This window comes from Aedes aegypti, chromosome 2 (assembly GCF_002204515.2).
Source record: "Aedes aegypti strain LVP_AGWG chromosome 2, AaegL5.0 Primary Assembly, whole genome shotgun sequence".
NCBI classification, from domain to species: domain Eukaryota; kingdom Metazoa; phylum Arthropoda; class Insecta; order Diptera; family Culicidae; genus Aedes; species Aedes aegypti.
In genome coordinates this window covers 110,166,620-110,185,733 of record NC_035108.1, presented here as the reverse complement: position 1 = coordinate 110,185,733, position 19,114 = coordinate 110,166,620, and the positions used below count along the sequence as shown (strand labels likewise).

The following is a 19,114-nucleotide window of genomic DNA, read 5'->3' as shown; positions in this document are numbered from 1 at the left end:
TTGCGCAAAAACTGGACAGTTACATATCAGGTGATACGAAGTTCCATAATCGGAGTCACAACTATCACACACACAAATGAGTCAGCACGCTGAATATTTGCCATGTGATAGTTGAGTCGGCAGTGGCCTGTCAACGCTCTGACCAAGAGACTGCAATTCTGCTTTGACAGATTTGTTAAATACTTCGCCACCTTTGGAGATGGCTCAGTAATATACAATTTTGTTTGACGACACGACTCCAAACTATTCCAATATTGCTTGTGCTGAGTTGCCGCCCAAGAGTTTATCTGAAGCTTCACCCAGCACTTCGAAATTGGAATAGCCGGCTCAGGGCCAATGAAGTCATGCGATGCTCCATCGCGAGCTAGCTCATCAGCCAATTCATTTCCAGCGATGGAAGAATGGCCAGGTACCCATACAAGGTTTACAGAGTTGACTGAATTCAGTTCCTCAATTTGAGTTCGACATGCGATAACAAGCTTCGACCTTGAGTTGGCCGAAGCGAGAGCTTTTATAGCAGCTTGACTATCTGAACAGAAGTATATGACTTTACCCATTACACGCTGTTGAAGTGCTGATTGCACTCCACACATAAGGGCAAATATTTCCGCCTGAAAAACGGTGCAGTTTCTACCAAGTGAGTAAAACTGATTCAGCCTTAGCTCACGAGAATATACTCCTGCACCAGCTCTACCTTCAAGAAGGGAGCCATCAGTGTAACATACTATATTGCTTGATATACTTCTTTCCAAATAGCCAGACGTCCACTCTTCCCGTGAAGGGAATTGTGTGGTAAATGTCCTGTAAAGAAAGTTACAAGCAATTGTGAGATCACTTGGAGCAAGGACAATTTTGTCCCAATTCACCAAAAGTGGAAACAACGAAGTGTGTGTAGATCTACGATTCACTGGATTTTTCTCCAGTAGATCCAGTACCCATAAACGGTAAGAGCAAGAAAGTGCTTCTTGTTTAAGATATATGTGTAGTGGCGCAACGTCGAAAAGGGCCTCGAGCGCCGCTGTGGGAGTTGTAGAGAACGCACCAGACATCGCCATCAAGCACATCCTTTGGAGATGGCCCAATTGGATTGTTCTCACTTCGCCCTTTTGCCACCACACAAGACATCCATATGCCAATATTGGTCGAACAACTGTTGTGTAAATCCATTTGATATATTTGGGTTTGAGGCCCCAAGTTTTACCAAAGGTTCGCCGGCATTGACCGAAGGCCATACAAGCTTTTTTGACTCTGAAATCAATGTGAGCTGTCCATAAAAGTTTGGAATCTAGAATGACTCCGACATACTTTACTTGATCAGTCACATTAATCTCAGTGCCAAAAAGACGTAAAGGTCGAATTCCATCGCGGTTTCGTCTTTCCGTAAACAGAACAATAGATGTTTTATTCGGGTTAACCGAAAGGCCATATTTGCGACACCAACTCTCGACTACCTGAAGAGCACTTTGCATCAGGTCGAATAGGGTGCTTATGCACATACCAACTATCAGAGCTAGATAGTCGTCGGCAAATCCATAAGTTGGAAAACCGCAATTATTGAGTTGCCTCAATAGCGTATCTGCTACGAGATTCCACAAAAGTGGTGACAAGACTCCCCCTTGGGGGCATCCGCAAACACTCAATTTTCGAATCGCTGCTTGACGCAATGTCGAGAAGAGATGTCGGTTTTTGAGCATTTGATGAATCCAATTGGTAATCATTGTAGGTAGCCCATGGTTTCGTGCGGCTTCCAATATGGCATCGAAAGACACGTTATCAAAGGCACCCTCAATATCCAAGAAAACACCCAAGCACGATTGCTTCTGAGCGAATGCTTTCTCGATATCGTATACAACTTTGTGTAAAAGAGTCACAGTGGACTTTCCAGATTGGTAAGCATGTTGATTCACATGAAGAGGCATGTTTGCCAAATAAACATCACGGATGTGATGATCGATAATGCGTTCCAGACATTTCAGAAGAAAAGAGGTCAGACTGATTGGTCTAAAACTCTTCGCTTCTTCATACGACGCACGTCCTCCTTTTGGGATAAACTTTACAGTAATATCACGCCAGGATTTGGGAATGTACCCGGTAGCAAAACTGCTTACAAGTAGCTTTTTCAAAACATGTTTGATAGACTCAAATCCCTTTTGGAGCAGAACAGGATAAATCCCATCCGCTCCTGGAGATTTGAAAGGAGCAAAACTATTAAGTGCCCATTGAATCGATTCAGTAGTTACGATACTGCGAGCCGAGGCCAGAGACTCGTAACTACATGAAAAGACATTTGGTTCATCCGTAGATGCTATGTCCACACATCCGGGGTAGTGTGTATTGAATAAACATTCTAAAACTTCTTCATTGGAAGAAGTAAAGTCACCATTTGGTAAGCGAATTTCGTTCACTTGGAAATCCTTAGATTTTGCAAGGATTTTGTTCAGCCGACTGACTTCACTCAAACTGGAAACATTTGTACAAAGGTTTTTCCAGCCGGATCGTTCAGCAGAACGAAGAGCCTTCTTGTAAGCCTTGCGAGCCGACTTGAACGACTCTGATCCAGCTGAACGGCGTCTGTTCCAACTCCTTCTACATTGTTTCCTGAGTCTAGTCAGATCGGAATTCCACCATGGGGTCCCTCTTGTAGTCTTTACAGACCGCAGAGGACATGCTTCTTCAAAAGCTTCCATAATGTAGGATGTTGTAGTATCAACGGCATCATCCAGATCACTTGGATTTTCAATGGACGGAGAATATCCATGAAATTTGGTCGCAACCAATTCAATGTAGAGTTCCCAGTTTGTTGACCGGGGATTCCTAAAACGCAAAGTCTGCGCAGTTACATTTGAATGTTCAAAGAAGATGTAGCGATGATCAGATAATGATTCCTCATCTGATACATGCCAATTCGTCAACTCGTGACTGATTCTATTCGAGCAAAGCGTTATGTCTAACTCTTCTTCTCTATTAGAAACCATGAAGGTTGGGCGATTGCCTATGTTAAGTAATCCAAGGTCTGTACTACTTAAGTATTCCATCATACTGGAGCCTCTCAAATTGATATCCGAGCTGCCCCAGATGATGTGATGAGCATTGGCATCACTGCCCACAATCAGCGGAAGGCCTTTTGTTACGCAGTGTGCGACAACTCGTTTGAAGTCATCCGTTGGGGATGGTTCATCATGTGGTAAATATACCGAACAATAGACGTATTTCCTGTTGAGGTCACCAACAGAAACATCGATTGTGACAGCACATACATCTCTGGTAGTTAAATCAGAAATGAGTGTAGCAACGATTGCTTTATTAACGAGCACGCATGCGCGGGGCATGGAGCGTGAGTTTGCCATTTCAAGCTTGCTAAAAGTAGCAAAAACTGGGTCCACAAGGTTACCTAGATAGAAGTTCCCTCTACGAAAGTAGGGTTCTTGAACTAGCGCCACTTGGGCTGCACCATTTTGCATGAGTCTGCAAAGATTGATCGTTGCTGTTCTTTTATGCTGAAGATTGATCTGAGCTAACCTAACCGTAGCCACTACCCAAACTAGGCAGGATTAAGCTTTTTGCAATCTCAGCACGAAAAAGACCAGCAACGAAAAAACCAGATCGGTATCTATTTAAAGTCGCCAAAGGCGAAAGAGCACAGAATACACTGTGTAAAACGCATAATGCGAATCCATATAGGTGATAATTTAAATTAAATGTCAACATATTCATAATCCCACCCTTATTAAGCCTCAAGATAGAGACTGAAGAAGGGCAGCCGATTATCTCGGAGAAACACAAGGTCACCTGCACCATTGCTCCGGGTAGCACAGGAAGGACTCAATACTGTGGAGGGCGCCCTGGTACCCCACAGGCTCCGTTTGCGGTTAGGTTTTATTTAGACCCCCCTAACCATTCATTCTTAGGCACGGTACGCATCACACCATAAATTAGGGGTCACCTGTGAGGTGGACTTTTACCACCGGAACAGGCAGTCCGTAGTGTTAATTCTTAGCCAGTTGAAACAACCGCTACCGACACTACGCGGCTATCTAGGCTGCTCGGGAAAAGGAAGTTAATATTGATGATTAACTCCTGACGTGCCCAAGCAGCCAAGAAGATGACAACTCAATCGAACGGTAGAAGGTCATGACAAATATTTCTTGACAAACATTTGAAAAGGGCTGGAGAGGTCTTGAGCCTTTTTTCAGAAACGTTGCTGTTGATCCCTTTTTAGCTCGCCCATGCAAACTAACACCACTATCAGAAAGATTAGTGTTAGTTCTTCCTGATACTAGTATTGGTGAACGTGATCGAGTTGAATTGGGCTCAACAGCATCTTACAAAGCCATTGTTCACCAATGTCGATGTGCCCTTTTTAAATGTTTGTCCAGATTTCCATAAAACAAGCTTGTTTTTTTTTTGCAGTGTTGCTGTTCAGTTGATTATAAATTCAGTAAATAGTAAAATTGTATATTTTTAATCAAAATTTATTTGTTTATACAAAACTAAAATGGTTGTAAATAGTATTTAAAATTAAAAAAAAAAATGTTTGAAGATTTAAAAGATTTTCAATAAATAACCCTTATTTAGATTCACTCTGTCAGGAGACCTGAAACATGAAACCAAAAAGCCATGAAGACAATCGTTCGAAGATTTGCGTATTGTGTTTAAAGAATATGTGTCTGCAACCGCTATCAGCAATAGTGGTTGATATTATTGAACAGCACATTTTTCACGACATAAGGATTAAAGTCTGGTATTGTCGTATTTCGTTCAGTAACCAATTTAAACTTTTGAATATAGCACTGTATAAATATAAATACAATTTAAAATCTACCACTCGAAGCATGTAATGATGTGAGAACAACAATCTCACCAAAACTAAAGGTAAAACGTGGTAGACACAGTAATGCAAAAAGTAAGTGCCAATTGAATTGGTTGGTTGTCGAATCTACACGGTTTACCACCCAATGTACAACATAAAAAAAACTATTTGTTCGCTGATGACTTGTTTTTTATTTAAAAAAAATGTGATTTGAGCACCAGATGAACGTTGCAGACTTAACCAATCAGTTCAGGGGTTTTTAGAGGCAACACATCTGCACTCTGATTTGAACGACAATGCAGGAACTGAATTAAAACCTGTAATATACTGTAATAACGTTCAGGGGTTAGTTGATTATGTGACGTCCAAACAGGGGGGTTGGCCTGGGCAGTTCAATCTGCAAGCGATAGAAAAGGGTCCTTTACGGTTACCCTCTCGATTATCGAGTATAATTCCGACATCATCGGGACTCAAGGCAGTTGTAAAGATACTGGCGTAAAAAAATGTTGCTGCTTGCTGTTGCTTCTGGTGTTTCAGATAGATATGGCAATATTGAGAAAATTTGAAAGACACTGTTGCTTTTGAATAATTTTAGGTGCTTCATTGCTGGAGATTTTAAAATCGTCAATCTGTTTTGCGTAATAATGGGAGATAGTTCAACATTTCCTTGCTCATACTGTACCACACAAAAAAGGTCTATCCAATGTAGCTGCTCATCCACGAATACTTGGTTACATACGCGTCCGCGAAATGGAAAAGTCTCGGCTCGGACTATAAACTGGAGGAGCATGTATTTACTATCCACTGCTCGATAGATCACCCGACGAACATATTGTCCGCCACCTTCCTTGCATATTTCACTAGGTGTTGACAAATTGACAAAAAAGTATAATACATTATTCCAAATAATGTCGAGGAATGGGTAAGCATCAGTAGTTTGATTGTGTGATTCATAAAGATGACTTTAAAATTAATTCTTTTATTACAGGTGAGGATCACCAGTTGCCTAAGCCACAGCAAATGTGGATTCACCAGCTGAAACTGTCAGAAGCTTTTGAAAAATCGGCATGTTTTGGAAGTAAAATAGGATCCAAGTTTGCTAGCAATTAAAATTAATCGTACTGTTCTGTAAATTATCAATTTTCAATGAAAAAATGCATTTCAGGCGCTTGATCATTTTGATCAGGTACATAAAAGTTGTTTTCAAAGAAGTCTGGATGATGATTTTGCAGAATAGGTTGAGAACTTTTCAAAAACGTGGATTTCTCACCCAATAGCTGGAAGTTCCATATTGGCGCTATCATATCCCGGAGTTTTGTAAAATCACAGGAAGTAGTTTGAGCAAATACGGGAAACAAGCCAGTGAAACCGTGCATTTCGATCTTCAAGTTGCATGGAATCATGTTAAGGTTCCGGAGAACTCCGAAGCATGTGATCGACAGCATCTTTGAGCTGTAGTAATGTACAATAGTGAGCATTTGTAGGCCGTATTAACCGTATTTACTGTATCGATATGTCGTGTTTGTAATTGGTTTAAATAGAATGGTATAATGGTAAATCCTTTTTATTAATTGGTTACCTATTCGTAGTAAATTTTCTCATTGCTACCTAGATAAGCATGAAAGCGAATGACTATGTGAACTATAATTTAGAAATCAGAACTGAAAAAAAAGGCATTGTAGTGTTTTGAAAAAAAAAAAATGTTCAGGACCCCCCGATAGAACATTTCCAAACAGGTCTCAAATGAAAGGGAAAAGCCTATGCTTTCATTTCGTGGATGTTTTAGCGATACTGATTTTTTTATATTAATGTTGTTCTACCATAGACACCGTGAGAAGTAAAGCACGAGCGCGAAGTAATTGCCTTCCATCCCATTTTCAAGTGCTCTCCACAAGCACAACACTTCATTCTGGCACTTTAGAACGTCCATGTTGAATCAAAGGACAGGGAATTTACTGTTAAAATACGCGTTATTAATTAAATTTCATAAAAATTCTTGTTGTTGCACAGGTCGTTGGTTTGGGCACGCAACGCCTCTGCAGACATTCACTGACTTTTCAGATCAGGAAATGAATTCCCTGTCATTTCGTGACCTTCCAAGTTTTGTCAGATGGTCGACACCCTGATCTAAGTTATGCACGTGGTATAAGGACGACCCCCAGGATACTCACCTTTGCAGGACTATGGCAGAACTGGATCGTAATGGCGTTGGGCGACTCCTTCAACTCGTTGCTCTTGTCCATGGGAGTGAGGTACAAGGAAATACGATTATCGACCTTTTTCGGTGATTGAAGCAGACACCGATTGGTAGTTTTAGGCAGCGGAGACAACATTAACGAACGCTGAAAGAATGATAGAACACATCGTTAAAACGAACTATTAAAAAAAACAGGCATTCGCCAAACTTACCCCTTCTTCGTTGCCAAACTGAGTGGCCACGGACTGCATTTCCGTAATGTAGACCGTGTTGTAGAACCGGATGATGTCGCCTCGCTCTTCGTCACCGTGCTGCACCGAAACACCGGCTATATCTCCCGGCTGGACTCGACGCGACTCTGCCCCACCCTCCGTATTGCTATTGGTCCCATTTTGTTGCGATTGTTGCTGATCCACCGATTTGCGCGAAATGAAGACGCTGCGGTACACGTGGCTGTACGACTGCGGCAAGGTCCGGTAGGCCTTCATAACGTCGGCAAACGTTCTCGTGTCTCTTTTGATCCGGGCGTACAGATAGATCGAGCACATGACCATCTGGTCCAGGTGGCGATCGCGGATCAGCTCCTTGGAACTGTTGACCACCGAGTGCTCGAAGATGGTCCATATTTCTACCATCGCTCTCGACGATAGGTTCAAATGAGCGCACAAGTGCTTCAACCGAAGAGCCGCGGTAGCGTAGTACTGTGGAATGGGACAGAGCAATTTTCATTATTGGTTGAAGTGTTTAAAAGCAATGCAACTTTATGTTGCAGAAAACTTTCACAAAAAAAAAATCTGAACTGGTTGTTCGAACCAAAACTACATGTGACCAAAAAACAACGAAACCCACTTAGAACATTTCAACGGAACGGATTTCAATTATTTTTTGTCAGTATACTCGTACACAGTACGTCTAGTCCAGTCCAGTGAGCCAGCAGAATAACTCCGGCCACAGGAACATTCCTGAGATCTGTTGGCCACTTTTATAAACCAGATACCTATGTGTACGAGTATACTGACAATAGAACTTTCAGTAGTTTTTCCCATGGGTTTAATATACAGCAATTGAATCGTAATATTGTTATCTGATATCGTTTTTCTACTTCAACAGAACTTACCTTCCGGAAGAACAGGTTCAATGAGGCATTTCCTGGCTTCCGCTTCGATACGGATCCATTCGGGATGGGAGCCTTGAAGGGCGACATGAATGAAATCGGTGCCGTAGATTCTGAAATGCAAACCATCATGTTAACGCAAACATACCAATGCAAAGGGAAATGCGTCGAACGGACCTTTCGGTGTTTCCTTCTTCTCCGGCGGACGCTCGGACGTTTCGGACGTCGAATCCTTGCCCTGTGATGCGTCCAATTTGCCCGACTCGTCACCGCCGTCCAACATGAACAGGCGCTTCTTGGCCGAGTCCGGATTGGGAGGCTTGCGTGCACTGCCCGGGGCACTGGTCGAAGGCGTGGACGTCGATGTTGAGGGCGTAGATTCTGCAGGATTTTAAGTAAAGAGAATGAACCGTCTTTAGATACAATTGTGACAAGACTCATCTGCTACACATACCCAATTGAAGCTGGCCGTTAATTTTGCTGGCACTGTCGCCAGGTTTGTGCGGAGTGATGCCCGATAGATCGATGGAACATTCCACATCCTTGGCGCAAGGCACTCTGTAGCCAATGTTTTCCATGGCTCGCCACAGAGGAGAATTACTTTGCCAGCAAAGCGATTCGATGCACTGGTTCTCGATCTAGATCGGAAGAATTACGTGAAAATTAAAACATTGAAAAGATATAATAATGATTAGGCTAAATCTCATTTATTTATGGACCAATTTGGAAGAAATTTTCACTCACACGGAGTGATCCAGAGTGATTCTGGAGCGATTCTTTGGGAAGGTTTCCGAAGGAATTTCTGCGATAATGGCTTAAAGAATTGTAGTGACCACCCTATCCATTGGATCAGCGGTGTGTTCGATGTTATCATATACAAAGGACATACACACTTAAACAGACCTTCTGAGTTCGGTAACTTGTTTTACCGATTTGAATCGGTGAAAAAATAAAGCACAGATGTATCGGTAAATAACAGCATATTCACCGAAAACTGTAACTAAATTTACCGATTGTCAGTGATTCTATCACGATTCGACGAACACGGTAAAAATTTTCACTGACAAATCGGTAAATAATTCGAAGCATTGATGTCGGTGAAATATAAAGCTGACTGTTCGGTAAACACAGCCCTGCATCACCGAACTCGGTGATCTAGCCGCACGAACTGTCAAATCCGCCATATTCGTTTGTTTTTGTCTACCTGTGAAGCGCGTCGCAAGGAAATGAACAAATTTTGGATGAATACTAGATTGAAAAACACTCCGTTGCCAAGAAAGTAATATGGACCAATGCACGAGTTCACTAATTTGACGTTTGAGCGGTGCCGAATTCACTCGTTGCCATTGAGCTCTCGCCGAGCGGTGTCACGAACACATTCGCAAATTTGCTGGTGGAAAATACTGCCATTTGATTTTGCTGGGAACAGCTGATCTTTGTTTATATTTACCACCAGCAATTTTTAAGCAGTGTTGGTGACATGTACCGTGTATGTACACGAGCGCAGAAACCACTATGGTAATGTATATAACACAGCATTTATGTCAAAGAAAAAGTAGATTTTGTATGAGAATTGACAGAAAATTGAATGACAAGTTCATCCACTTCTCCTGGCCTATTGGTCTACTAACCTTCGATATGGACCGATGCACGAGTTCACTATCTGGCGTTTGAGCGGTGCCGTGTTATTTACGTGACCATGGTAACGAGTGAATTCGGCACCGCTCAAACGTCAAATTAGTGAACTCGTGCATCGGTCCATTGGTCATATCGACATACGGAGAGAAAATTGAGAACGGAAAATCAACAGAAACACATAGAGGTATGGAGATATCGAGATAAGGAGGATATCGAGATATGGAGAGTGAAAATGTATGCAGACTGAAGGGACTTATGAAATCATCGACATAGGGAGATATATCAAGATGTAGAACATCGAGATGTGGAGAGTCGACTGTATTTCTGGTGGCGCCAGGCGTAATTTCTGGAAGAATACATGATGAAATTGCTGGGAGAATTTCCGTTGGAGATACTCAGGTTATTGGTGGAATTACTGAAGTTATCACTAGTGGGTTTGGTAAAAGACCATGGTCCATACAATTTTCAGTGAAATTGTATGACGAGATTCAGGTGGAATTCCGGATAGAATATCTGGTAAAACCCTTGGGAACATTTTTGAAGGAAGCCCTAGAAGAACTTCTGAAAGAAAAAAAAACTTTGAAAAACTCTGAGGAAGACCGTTCTCTGGAGGAATCATTAAAGGAATTTTCTGGAAAAATTGCAGTGTTTACTGTGTTTACAGAGTGTTTACTGAGGGAATCTCTGGCGAAATTACTGGTGAAACTCTGGGAGAAACGCCTGGGACACTCCGGAGGTATACCTAGGGGATTTTCCGGGAAAATATCTGAATTTCTTTCTTGGAAGAAATCCTTTAAAGAAACATCCATGTCGAAGTTTTTGAAAATATATCTTAATATTTGTCAAAATGATCTTAGAGAAGTTCCATGAGAAATACATTAAGTAACATATAGAGAAATTCCTGAGGGAAAAATTCCAGAGAGTTCTCGGAGCATTCTCGTAAAAAATATCTTCATCAATCAGCGGTGAAATTTCCCTAGAGCAATTCCTTGAAAAGTTTCTGAATGAGTTAAATTGTATTCAGATATCTATCCACGTAAAATTTTCGAAATAATTACAAAAATGCCTGATTTTTTTCGAGAATTTCCTGTAGGAGTTTGTGCAAGAATTACTAGTAGTTTCTTTAGAGAAATAACTCGAATATATCTAAAACATTTCTTGGAGAAATTTCTTTCTTATGGAAATTCTTGAGAAAGTACCGTAAAATGGGGTGTTAAGGGATGAAAAAAAAATCTACCTAAATTTTGAGCAACTTCTAGTATGTCAATAATTGAACAAAATACAGTCCTACCATTCTCCCGACGTGTATATCAAAAGTCAATTACAATGAAGATGATCATATGGCAGATTTCTGAGATAATCATAAAAATGTGTGATTTTTGACGAAAATGCAAAATGGGGTGTTAAGGAATTTGAGCTTTGTAAATAAAACTATATTTTGCCAACAGCAAAAAAAAATATTATTTTGGTCAATATCGATGATGTGTTCAATCTAAAGATGATAATACTTCAATATAATTCAAATTGGAACTCCTGCAAACGTTAACCGTTTTAATTTACCTACTAAATCTCTCACACATATTGATTCTTTTTTCAACCAAGCTATAAGTGCATCGCACAATTGTCTTGAAAGGATTTGTATACTTATATGCAGTATTCGTATCCTAGAATAGTGCAGAGCAACCTTGTCATGACTTGTCAAAAGAAGGATAATTTCAATAAGCTTTCAGTTTGAATAGAGTAAGTGTCCAATTTGCCTTTTCAATAAAGCACCACTCCAAATAACGGATTTGCATGTAACACCCAATGGCATAATCGGAAAAAAATCTTAACGAAAAGTTTCCAATATAAAGCGGAAATCGCACACACTATATTACGGTTGTTAAGAAAATTTTCCAGTTTGCGGTAGCCGCAGAGTTCTACCGCAGCTGTCAAAGTTCTACCGCAGGCTTCATTGAAGCAAAAATTCAATCATAGTATGCTTGAAAGAGAAAACGCTATGAAAAATAGCAACAAACAACAATCATCAAGACGGTATCCAAGGTATCATTGAAGCCTACTGATGATTTACCAGTGCAAATCCGTGATGTGACAGCTGCAGTAGCTTTTCGTTGAACCGTAAAAAGGAAAGTTTTCCCTATAATTGCAATACTACAATGTACCCAATGCTCGACAACACTTAACACATGACCACGAGTAAAAGTTTTCCAAAAAGAGATCGGTATAACCTTATATTATTATTGTTTATCTAGGACGTAGGTAGTTTAAAAAAAAATCAATAGCTCCAAAACCATCTCATATAAGATAACCATTCCTATTTCCAAACTTTTCACCAATGCGGTGGAACAACTTTTGAAAATACTATCATGAAAACCCGATATTTAGATTAATCAGTTTTATCTTTTAGGTTATGGCCTTCAGTCTATTATGCTAAAAACGGATTTTAAGTTTTCATGTCACATTTAAAATCCATTTTTGAGCATAGTACAGTGAAAGTTATAACCTAGAACATAACTATCACAGTCGTATCCCCAATTCAGTTTTAATCTACATTTTCCTAACAATTTTACCAAATTTTGAGATAAGTCTTTTCTGGTGATATTCAGTGACTTACGAAATAGATCCCTTAACATTCCATGCAGGTCAACTTCACGGAACAACCCAAAACTATATTGAAATACATAACGGCATAAAACAAATGAGTTTAGTAACTTAGAAAAGTTAGAATAGATAATCCCTTAACACCCCACTTATTTTCAAAACGAGACTTTTTTCATAAAAGTTTCTCAAAATCGAAACCCAGATATAATTTTAGGAAGTTTTTGTCTGCACTATAATCTCAATTAAATTTACCTTTCTTCTACGTTACTCGCGAATTTTTCTCAAATATATTTCATGGTTTTGTAAATAAATGTATTTAGCCCATAAAATTCGAACGAAAATGTTTTGAAAAGTTTTCAATATCTAGCAACCACAATACTTCATATTATTAGATAGCTCCTATTACATAATGCAGCTCACAATCCTCCGAACAAATTTCAGATGATTTATATACCGATTTTCCACGTTTCTGTGATTTGTCAAACTTGACTGAGAAGTTCAATCCCTTAAAACCCCACGAGTCCTTAACACCCCATTTTACGGTACTGTAATCTATGGAGCAATTCCGAAAATAGTTTTTAATTACTACCTGGGGAAATGTTATTAAAGAAATTCGTTTAGAAATCTCTGAAGGAGCTCTTGAAGGAATTCCTGAGGATATCTTTGGAAAAAATCCTGAAGCAACCCTTTTAAAAAAATCTTTATAACAATAGGGTCCTAAAGCCCTGTCCCAATTTTAATGCCAAACGCTTAAGTTTAGGCTAAAAACACTTGTTCACTCAATTTTTTAATGTTTTTCTTTTGTTTAAGTCCAAAATACATTTCTTTAGATTTTGTCACATTCCTTGGCTTAAATTCAAATTTTGGGTGTATTTTGCTTTCCGTGTCCCTTCCAAAATGTCAGATAGGAACAACCCCAGTGTTAAAACTAAAAGCCCTGTGGTGTTTTTGTCGATTAAGCGAACGTCAAACATGATCAAAAGTGTCAAGGTTCATTTATGGACCCAATTTTTAAATTAAAGTTTAAATATGATGTAGCCGTTATTTGATTGGGAAAAATTGCTAAAATAGTTGCAGTAACATGCTCTTTCGTGTCATTAAATAAAAACAAGATTTCATTAAACATTTTAGGACCCAATTGCAAAATAGAGACATTTTAGATGGAATTCTTGGAGGAATCCTAGGAAAAATTTCTGGAGAAGTTGTATCCTGTTCTTCTCGCTTGAAGGCCGTGGCGGGCAATCGTTGTTCCGTGCATCGAGCCCTTGATGGTGCTCTCAGCCTCGCCAATCAGCAAACAAGTTTTGGTTTATTAATACCGTGTCAAATCACCACACTAAACAACAGAACAAGATCTTCGGGTTGATCGTTATTAATCCAATAAGGCGGATGTTCCGCTTGGCGTAAACTGCTTAATGCACATTCATAGCGATTGATTATCCCCAATAACATCATTTCGTAAATACCACCCACTCATCCCACCAATAGCTGATCATTAAAACCATTGCAAAAAAACACACCGGTATCAGGAACATTATCTGCGCTCATCAACTACGGAGAGATTAATCTTTTCCCGTTACCAAAGATCCCGATCAATTATTAGTACCTCTAGATCGTGTATCACTCACGAATCCACTCGATTAGTGTCGATAAAACCAATGCACAAGAAGGGGAGAACCAGCAGTTATCGGTTAATCATCAAACAGACCGTGTGAAGTGATCGAAGTTTTGAGCTCTAAGCATTGTGTGGTCTGACCGATGTGAGTTAGAAAGCCTCTTGTGTGAGTTGTGCGTTTTTTCCATTTAATATTTTGGATCCCTCTAGAGCGTAGTGAAGAAAATTATTGAAATGGCTATGACAGTGATTCCCAAAGTAGGCGAATTCGCCCCCTTGGGGACGATTTTCTGGTCCTAGAGGCGAAAATTTGAAAAACATAATTTGGGGGGCGAAAAATCCAGAAAGGGGGCGAAAAGTGCATGCAGTTGAATACAATTACTCATAACCTTTGAAGGACACACACAAGTGCATAGAAAATATTACTTACGCGTCTTAAGAATAAAACTAAACTAAACTTTTGCAGGATTTCTTTTACCTTAGGCTGCTTGAAACTCTAAGCACGTTTCTTTTCATATCACGTGAGTTTTAAGAATTGTCGGAGTATGAGATTTTCTCAGAATCGCAATTATAAGTCACAGATAACATGTTTTGAATGTACAAAACATGCATCTGAGAACTTTAAGAAATTATTACAAATGCTCAATATTGTATTACAGGAACTTTTTTGCATGGTAACTTTGATATTGGGCAGCTTATATTGCTTTGGCTGGCATGCGGGTTCTCAAGAAAAAAAAAACCATCATTTTAGTTGTGGTACAAATTATTTAAAAACAAAATTCAGAAAATATGGCAGGCTCAAATAGTGTTCCATCTTCCAACAATAAAACAGTTGGATACCAAAGACGAAAAACACCCTATTTTAAAATATCTACTTGAAGAAATATCAGAGAAACGTCGAATTTGAACCTTCAGACCATTGTAATTGTAATTTGTAATTGCTCAATCCACACCCTGGCAGACAATTATCCGCCAATCTAGACACGGGCTGGGTGAGGACCTACCAAGCCTCCCCCGTTAACATGTCCTATACCGTTTAGCACACCGGGTTCTTCCACAAGCAGGCGCCGGAATTAAAGCGGTCCCACAAGTTTCAGATACATTAAATAGATATAGTCCCTCTGCCACTAAACCGAATAGCGCCCTCCACCTCATCACCAGCACTGCCCATCCCGCACACCAAACAAAATGTCGGAAGTGGCGTGCCGTGTAGCACATCAGATGTTCTACAGAGCACACCACCTCCGACACCATGCTCAACGTACAGCAAAGACAGCGCTAATAAAAGCGGAATGCGCCATTCGATTCAGTACCAGAAGGACTATAAATGTAACGAAGAGGAAATGAAAAGATAGTAGAAATGGTTTGGCTGTTGGATTGCTGGAACGAGAAGAAATAAATAAAGTTATTACGTTAAAACGTGATTTTTATAGTTGAATAAATGTATCGATAGTTTCTCATCTGTTTCTTTTCCGTATCGTAGTTCCGTCGATTCTATCCACCTCGAGTTTTGTCGACTCCGCTCGGGCAATGAGGACCGTGATGAAATGAAAAATATAAAAATATAAAAATATGAGCATTAGTGTTTATCTATTATTTAATGTGGTTCTCATTTGCTTTCAAATACCTAAGTAACATGTGAACTCTGCCTCTATTAGAAAATTCTAATAAATCATAATTTATTCTCCTCCACTTTCCCTAACACAAAGTATTCCTATTTCTTCGATTTGCGAAATATGAGTCCGCTGAAAACACCGACCCGACTCGACGCAATCGCGCACCTCTACCGGCACCTCCGCACATGTAAAAACTTCTGCGATAATCCTGTGGTGTGAAAGAAATGCGCAATATTATTTTGATTTCAATCCTAACTTCATGACCCGTAGGCTCTACGCGTATGATTGTTCATTATTTAGGCTAAATATACCTGTTTATACCTGTACATCAGAAAAAAAAAACGAAAAACGACTTCGAATATCTTGCAGCGTAAAGTTTAAGTGATCAAATATTCATCCTATCTTCGACCCTGCACTATAATAACCTCCTAATATAACGCCGAGCTAAAGATTCTTTCTTGCGTTACACAATCTGAACAAGAAACCATTTTCAAATACTTCCCATAATTTATGCGAAGCAAAACAGATTCCACTTTCTACGTAATGTAACCCAGCATAAACAGCTGCCCAACTCTCCAGACCAACGCCCTCCAAGATCCAAGGTGCTGCTGCCTTACGTTCAAAACTTCTTTCCTCAAAGTCTGTCTATCAATTCCGAACTCTATTGCATACTACAATACCAATCAGACCCTATTCCTGACAAGACACAGAGTCACAACCCCAATGTGATGGATTTACCCACAACCTTGTCATAACCCCTCTTACGTTTCGCTATCCTCGGAAGTCACCCATATTGATGCTTGGCAAAAAATATCAGTATTCAATCCACAAATCCCAGATTACACCACATTACGTTGGTCCGTTTGGCGTCGCCGGTGGATACCTGTTCTGACATTCTTTTCTTTCAAACCCCATTTCAAGCCTGTCCCCCCACTTTATCAATAAGAATGTTGACGTATCACGATAATCTGAAGATCGTGACCAGAACGGAGGTAGGATTTATCACTAGGGACCAACCACCACCGTCGAATTTGAACCTTCAGACCATGAGTAAAAATATGAGCCAAAGAAAATACCTTATACATTTATTGCAGTGAAAAATGAATTGAAGAACATTCTGGGTTTTCATATATTTTTTCAGGGTTTTGGATAAAAAAGTGGACAAACATATATTATTCGCAATTTCTCAAATTATTCCAGTTATTTTAGAAATAACATATAAATCAATATGAAATCACAATTAACGAATTTTATTATACATATTACATTTGAATATTTAAAGCGGACCGAAGTTGTATCAAAAGCTGATTTAGTAGCCGGTAATACACGCCAGAGAATATTCAAATCGTAATTACAGTCGACTTTCCTCGACAGTCGATAAAAATCATATATCAGGGGGGCGATTCCTTAGAAATATTGGCCTCAAGGGGGCGAAAGTCAAAAAAGTTTGGGAAACACTGGGCTATGATGTGCAGTGTGGTGCAATGGCGGTAGAGCAATAAGCTCTTTCTTGAGATCGGTAAGCAATCGGAATGAATACTCTAAACCGCATCCCAAAGGATTATCACCAATGGTCCAATTCGACGGCTACTGGAGGCCTTTCGTTGACACCAGCTACGATTCTTGATGGTACATTAACGGTGGTGATGTCGTGTGGTGGTACCTTTGGCTATGGGCGTGCTAAGCAGCGGGGTGGCCGGCATGGCGCCGGTGGTCCTTCCCCTCCACTGTCCGGACAGGCTAGTCGCTTTGAAGACGCCTTGGGCACACAAAACACACTATCATCACTCCAACATAATTAGGACATAAGCCGCAACTAGGATAAGTACATCAATAAAAATGTAAGTACACTTTAAATGATCACTCCCATTTTATTATTGTGAGACTGTAATTTTTTTTCTAATTTAGGATAACTCGTTAACATTCAGCGATGGTTCCGCTCTTCTCAAACCTGGTTCTTGCTGCGTATTAAGTATTTGGATCGGCGGATCAATACTCATAAGAATCGTATTTAATTACTTAACTTTGTCTCCGAGTCTCATGCGCCTTCTGTGGAGCGGTGACAAATTCTCTGGAAGAACCCGTTGAGAAATTTTTGGAAAATATCTGAATTTCTAGGTGAAAGAATTACTGATATCCTTGGAGGAGTTTTCGAAACAGTCTCTGAATTATAATCCTATAATAAATCTCAGAAGGATTTTCTTAAGGTATACTGTGGAGATATCCCTGGAGACATCCACATAGGGAATTGCTGAAGGAAGCCTTGGTGAATCTCTAGGTATTTCAGTGGGAATATTCGAAAGAATCCCTGGATGAATCTTTGGTAAAGTTTATGGAGTACTCTCTGGAGCTATTCCTGGAAGATTGTATTTAAAATGTTTCTTGATGAATTCTATGAAGAAAGCCTTGAAGGAATTACTGTGGATGAATCTTTCAAGAAATTGCAGGACTCCCTGATGGAACCCTGGAGGAGTCTTTTTGAAATTTCTTGGAAAAATCTCTGGAGAAATCTGTGGAAGAATTCGGGAAAGAGTCGCTGGAGGAATCCTTGAATAAATTTCTGGAAAGTATCTGTATTACGTCGAGGCAAAATCTTTGACAGAATTACTGATATCCTTGAAGGAGTTTTCGAAAGAATCGTTGAATTATTCGGCGACGGAATTCCACTAGAGAAATTTTTTGGGAAGTCAGTGAAGGATTGTCTAGAGGAATTCCTGGAGGAATCTTTGGTAGAACCCTGCAGGTATCTTTGTGGAAATCCTCGGAAGAATTCCTGGTTGAATCTGTGGAAAAAAAATCTGGAGAAGTCTCTGCATGTATCCTTGGAGAAATTTGTGAAAAATATCTGAACTATTTCTTGATGAAATCTTTGAAGAAACCCTTCAAGGAAACACTGAAGTACCTAAAATACCTAAAATATCTCTGAATTATTTCTTGGCAATATATTCCTAGAGAAAATCCTTGAGAAATTTCTGAGGGAATCGATGAACATATTCCTTAAAAATCTTAGCCGGATTCTCATGAGGAATCCCTAGTGGAGCTCTTTGTAGAATGAATTCCTGGAGGAATCACTGGTGGTACACTGGAAGAACTCTAGATGGAGTTCTCGGAGAGATCCCTGGAGGAATCCGTAGAGCAATTTCTGGAAAATGTCTGAACTATGTCTAGGTAAAATCTTTGATGGAACTTCTGAAATCCTTAGAAGAGTTTTTGAAAAAAAGTCCTGATTTTTTTCGTGGTGGAAAGAAATCCTTGAAGGAGATTCTGAACAAAGAGGTATTCTTTGGAGAAACAGCAGGCAAAATACGCGGTGGCATACTGGAGGAGTCCCTTCGAGAATTCTCGTAAGAATCTCTCGAGGAATCTGTGGAAGAATTCTTAGAGGAGTCTCTGGAGGTGTCATTGGAAAAGTTTTTAAAAAAATTCTGATATATTTCTAGCGTATTTTTTTAAAGAAATTATTGAAGGAGTTACTGCATTCTCTGGACGAGTTTTCGCTCTGAACTATTCTGCCGTGAATCGC

The 19,114-nt window shown here is 39.8% G+C and overlaps 1 protein-coding gene across 2 annotated transcripts in view; it reads right to left on the bottom strand.

Annotated features, from left to right (window-relative positions):
• Window positions 1-19,114, bottom strand: part of LOC5567758 (retinoblastoma-like protein 2) — a 44,867-nt gene that overhangs the window by 8,688 nt on the left and 17,065 nt on the right. For both annotated transcript variants that reach the window (XM_021841913.1, XM_021841912.1), the window contains exons 5-9: window positions 8,576-8,759; window positions 8,299-8,502; window positions 8,125-8,234; window positions 7,220-7,708; window positions 6,982-7,152 (exon numbers count right to left, since the gene is read on the bottom strand). In XM_021841913.1, coding sequence (XP_021697605.1) covers window positions 6,982-7,152; window positions 7,220-7,708; window positions 8,125-8,234; window positions 8,299-8,502; window positions 8,576-8,759 — 1,158 coding nt within the window. The remainder of the gene's footprint in view (window positions 1-6,981; window positions 7,153-7,219; window positions 7,709-8,124; window positions 8,235-8,298; window positions 8,503-8,575; window positions 8,760-19,114) is intronic.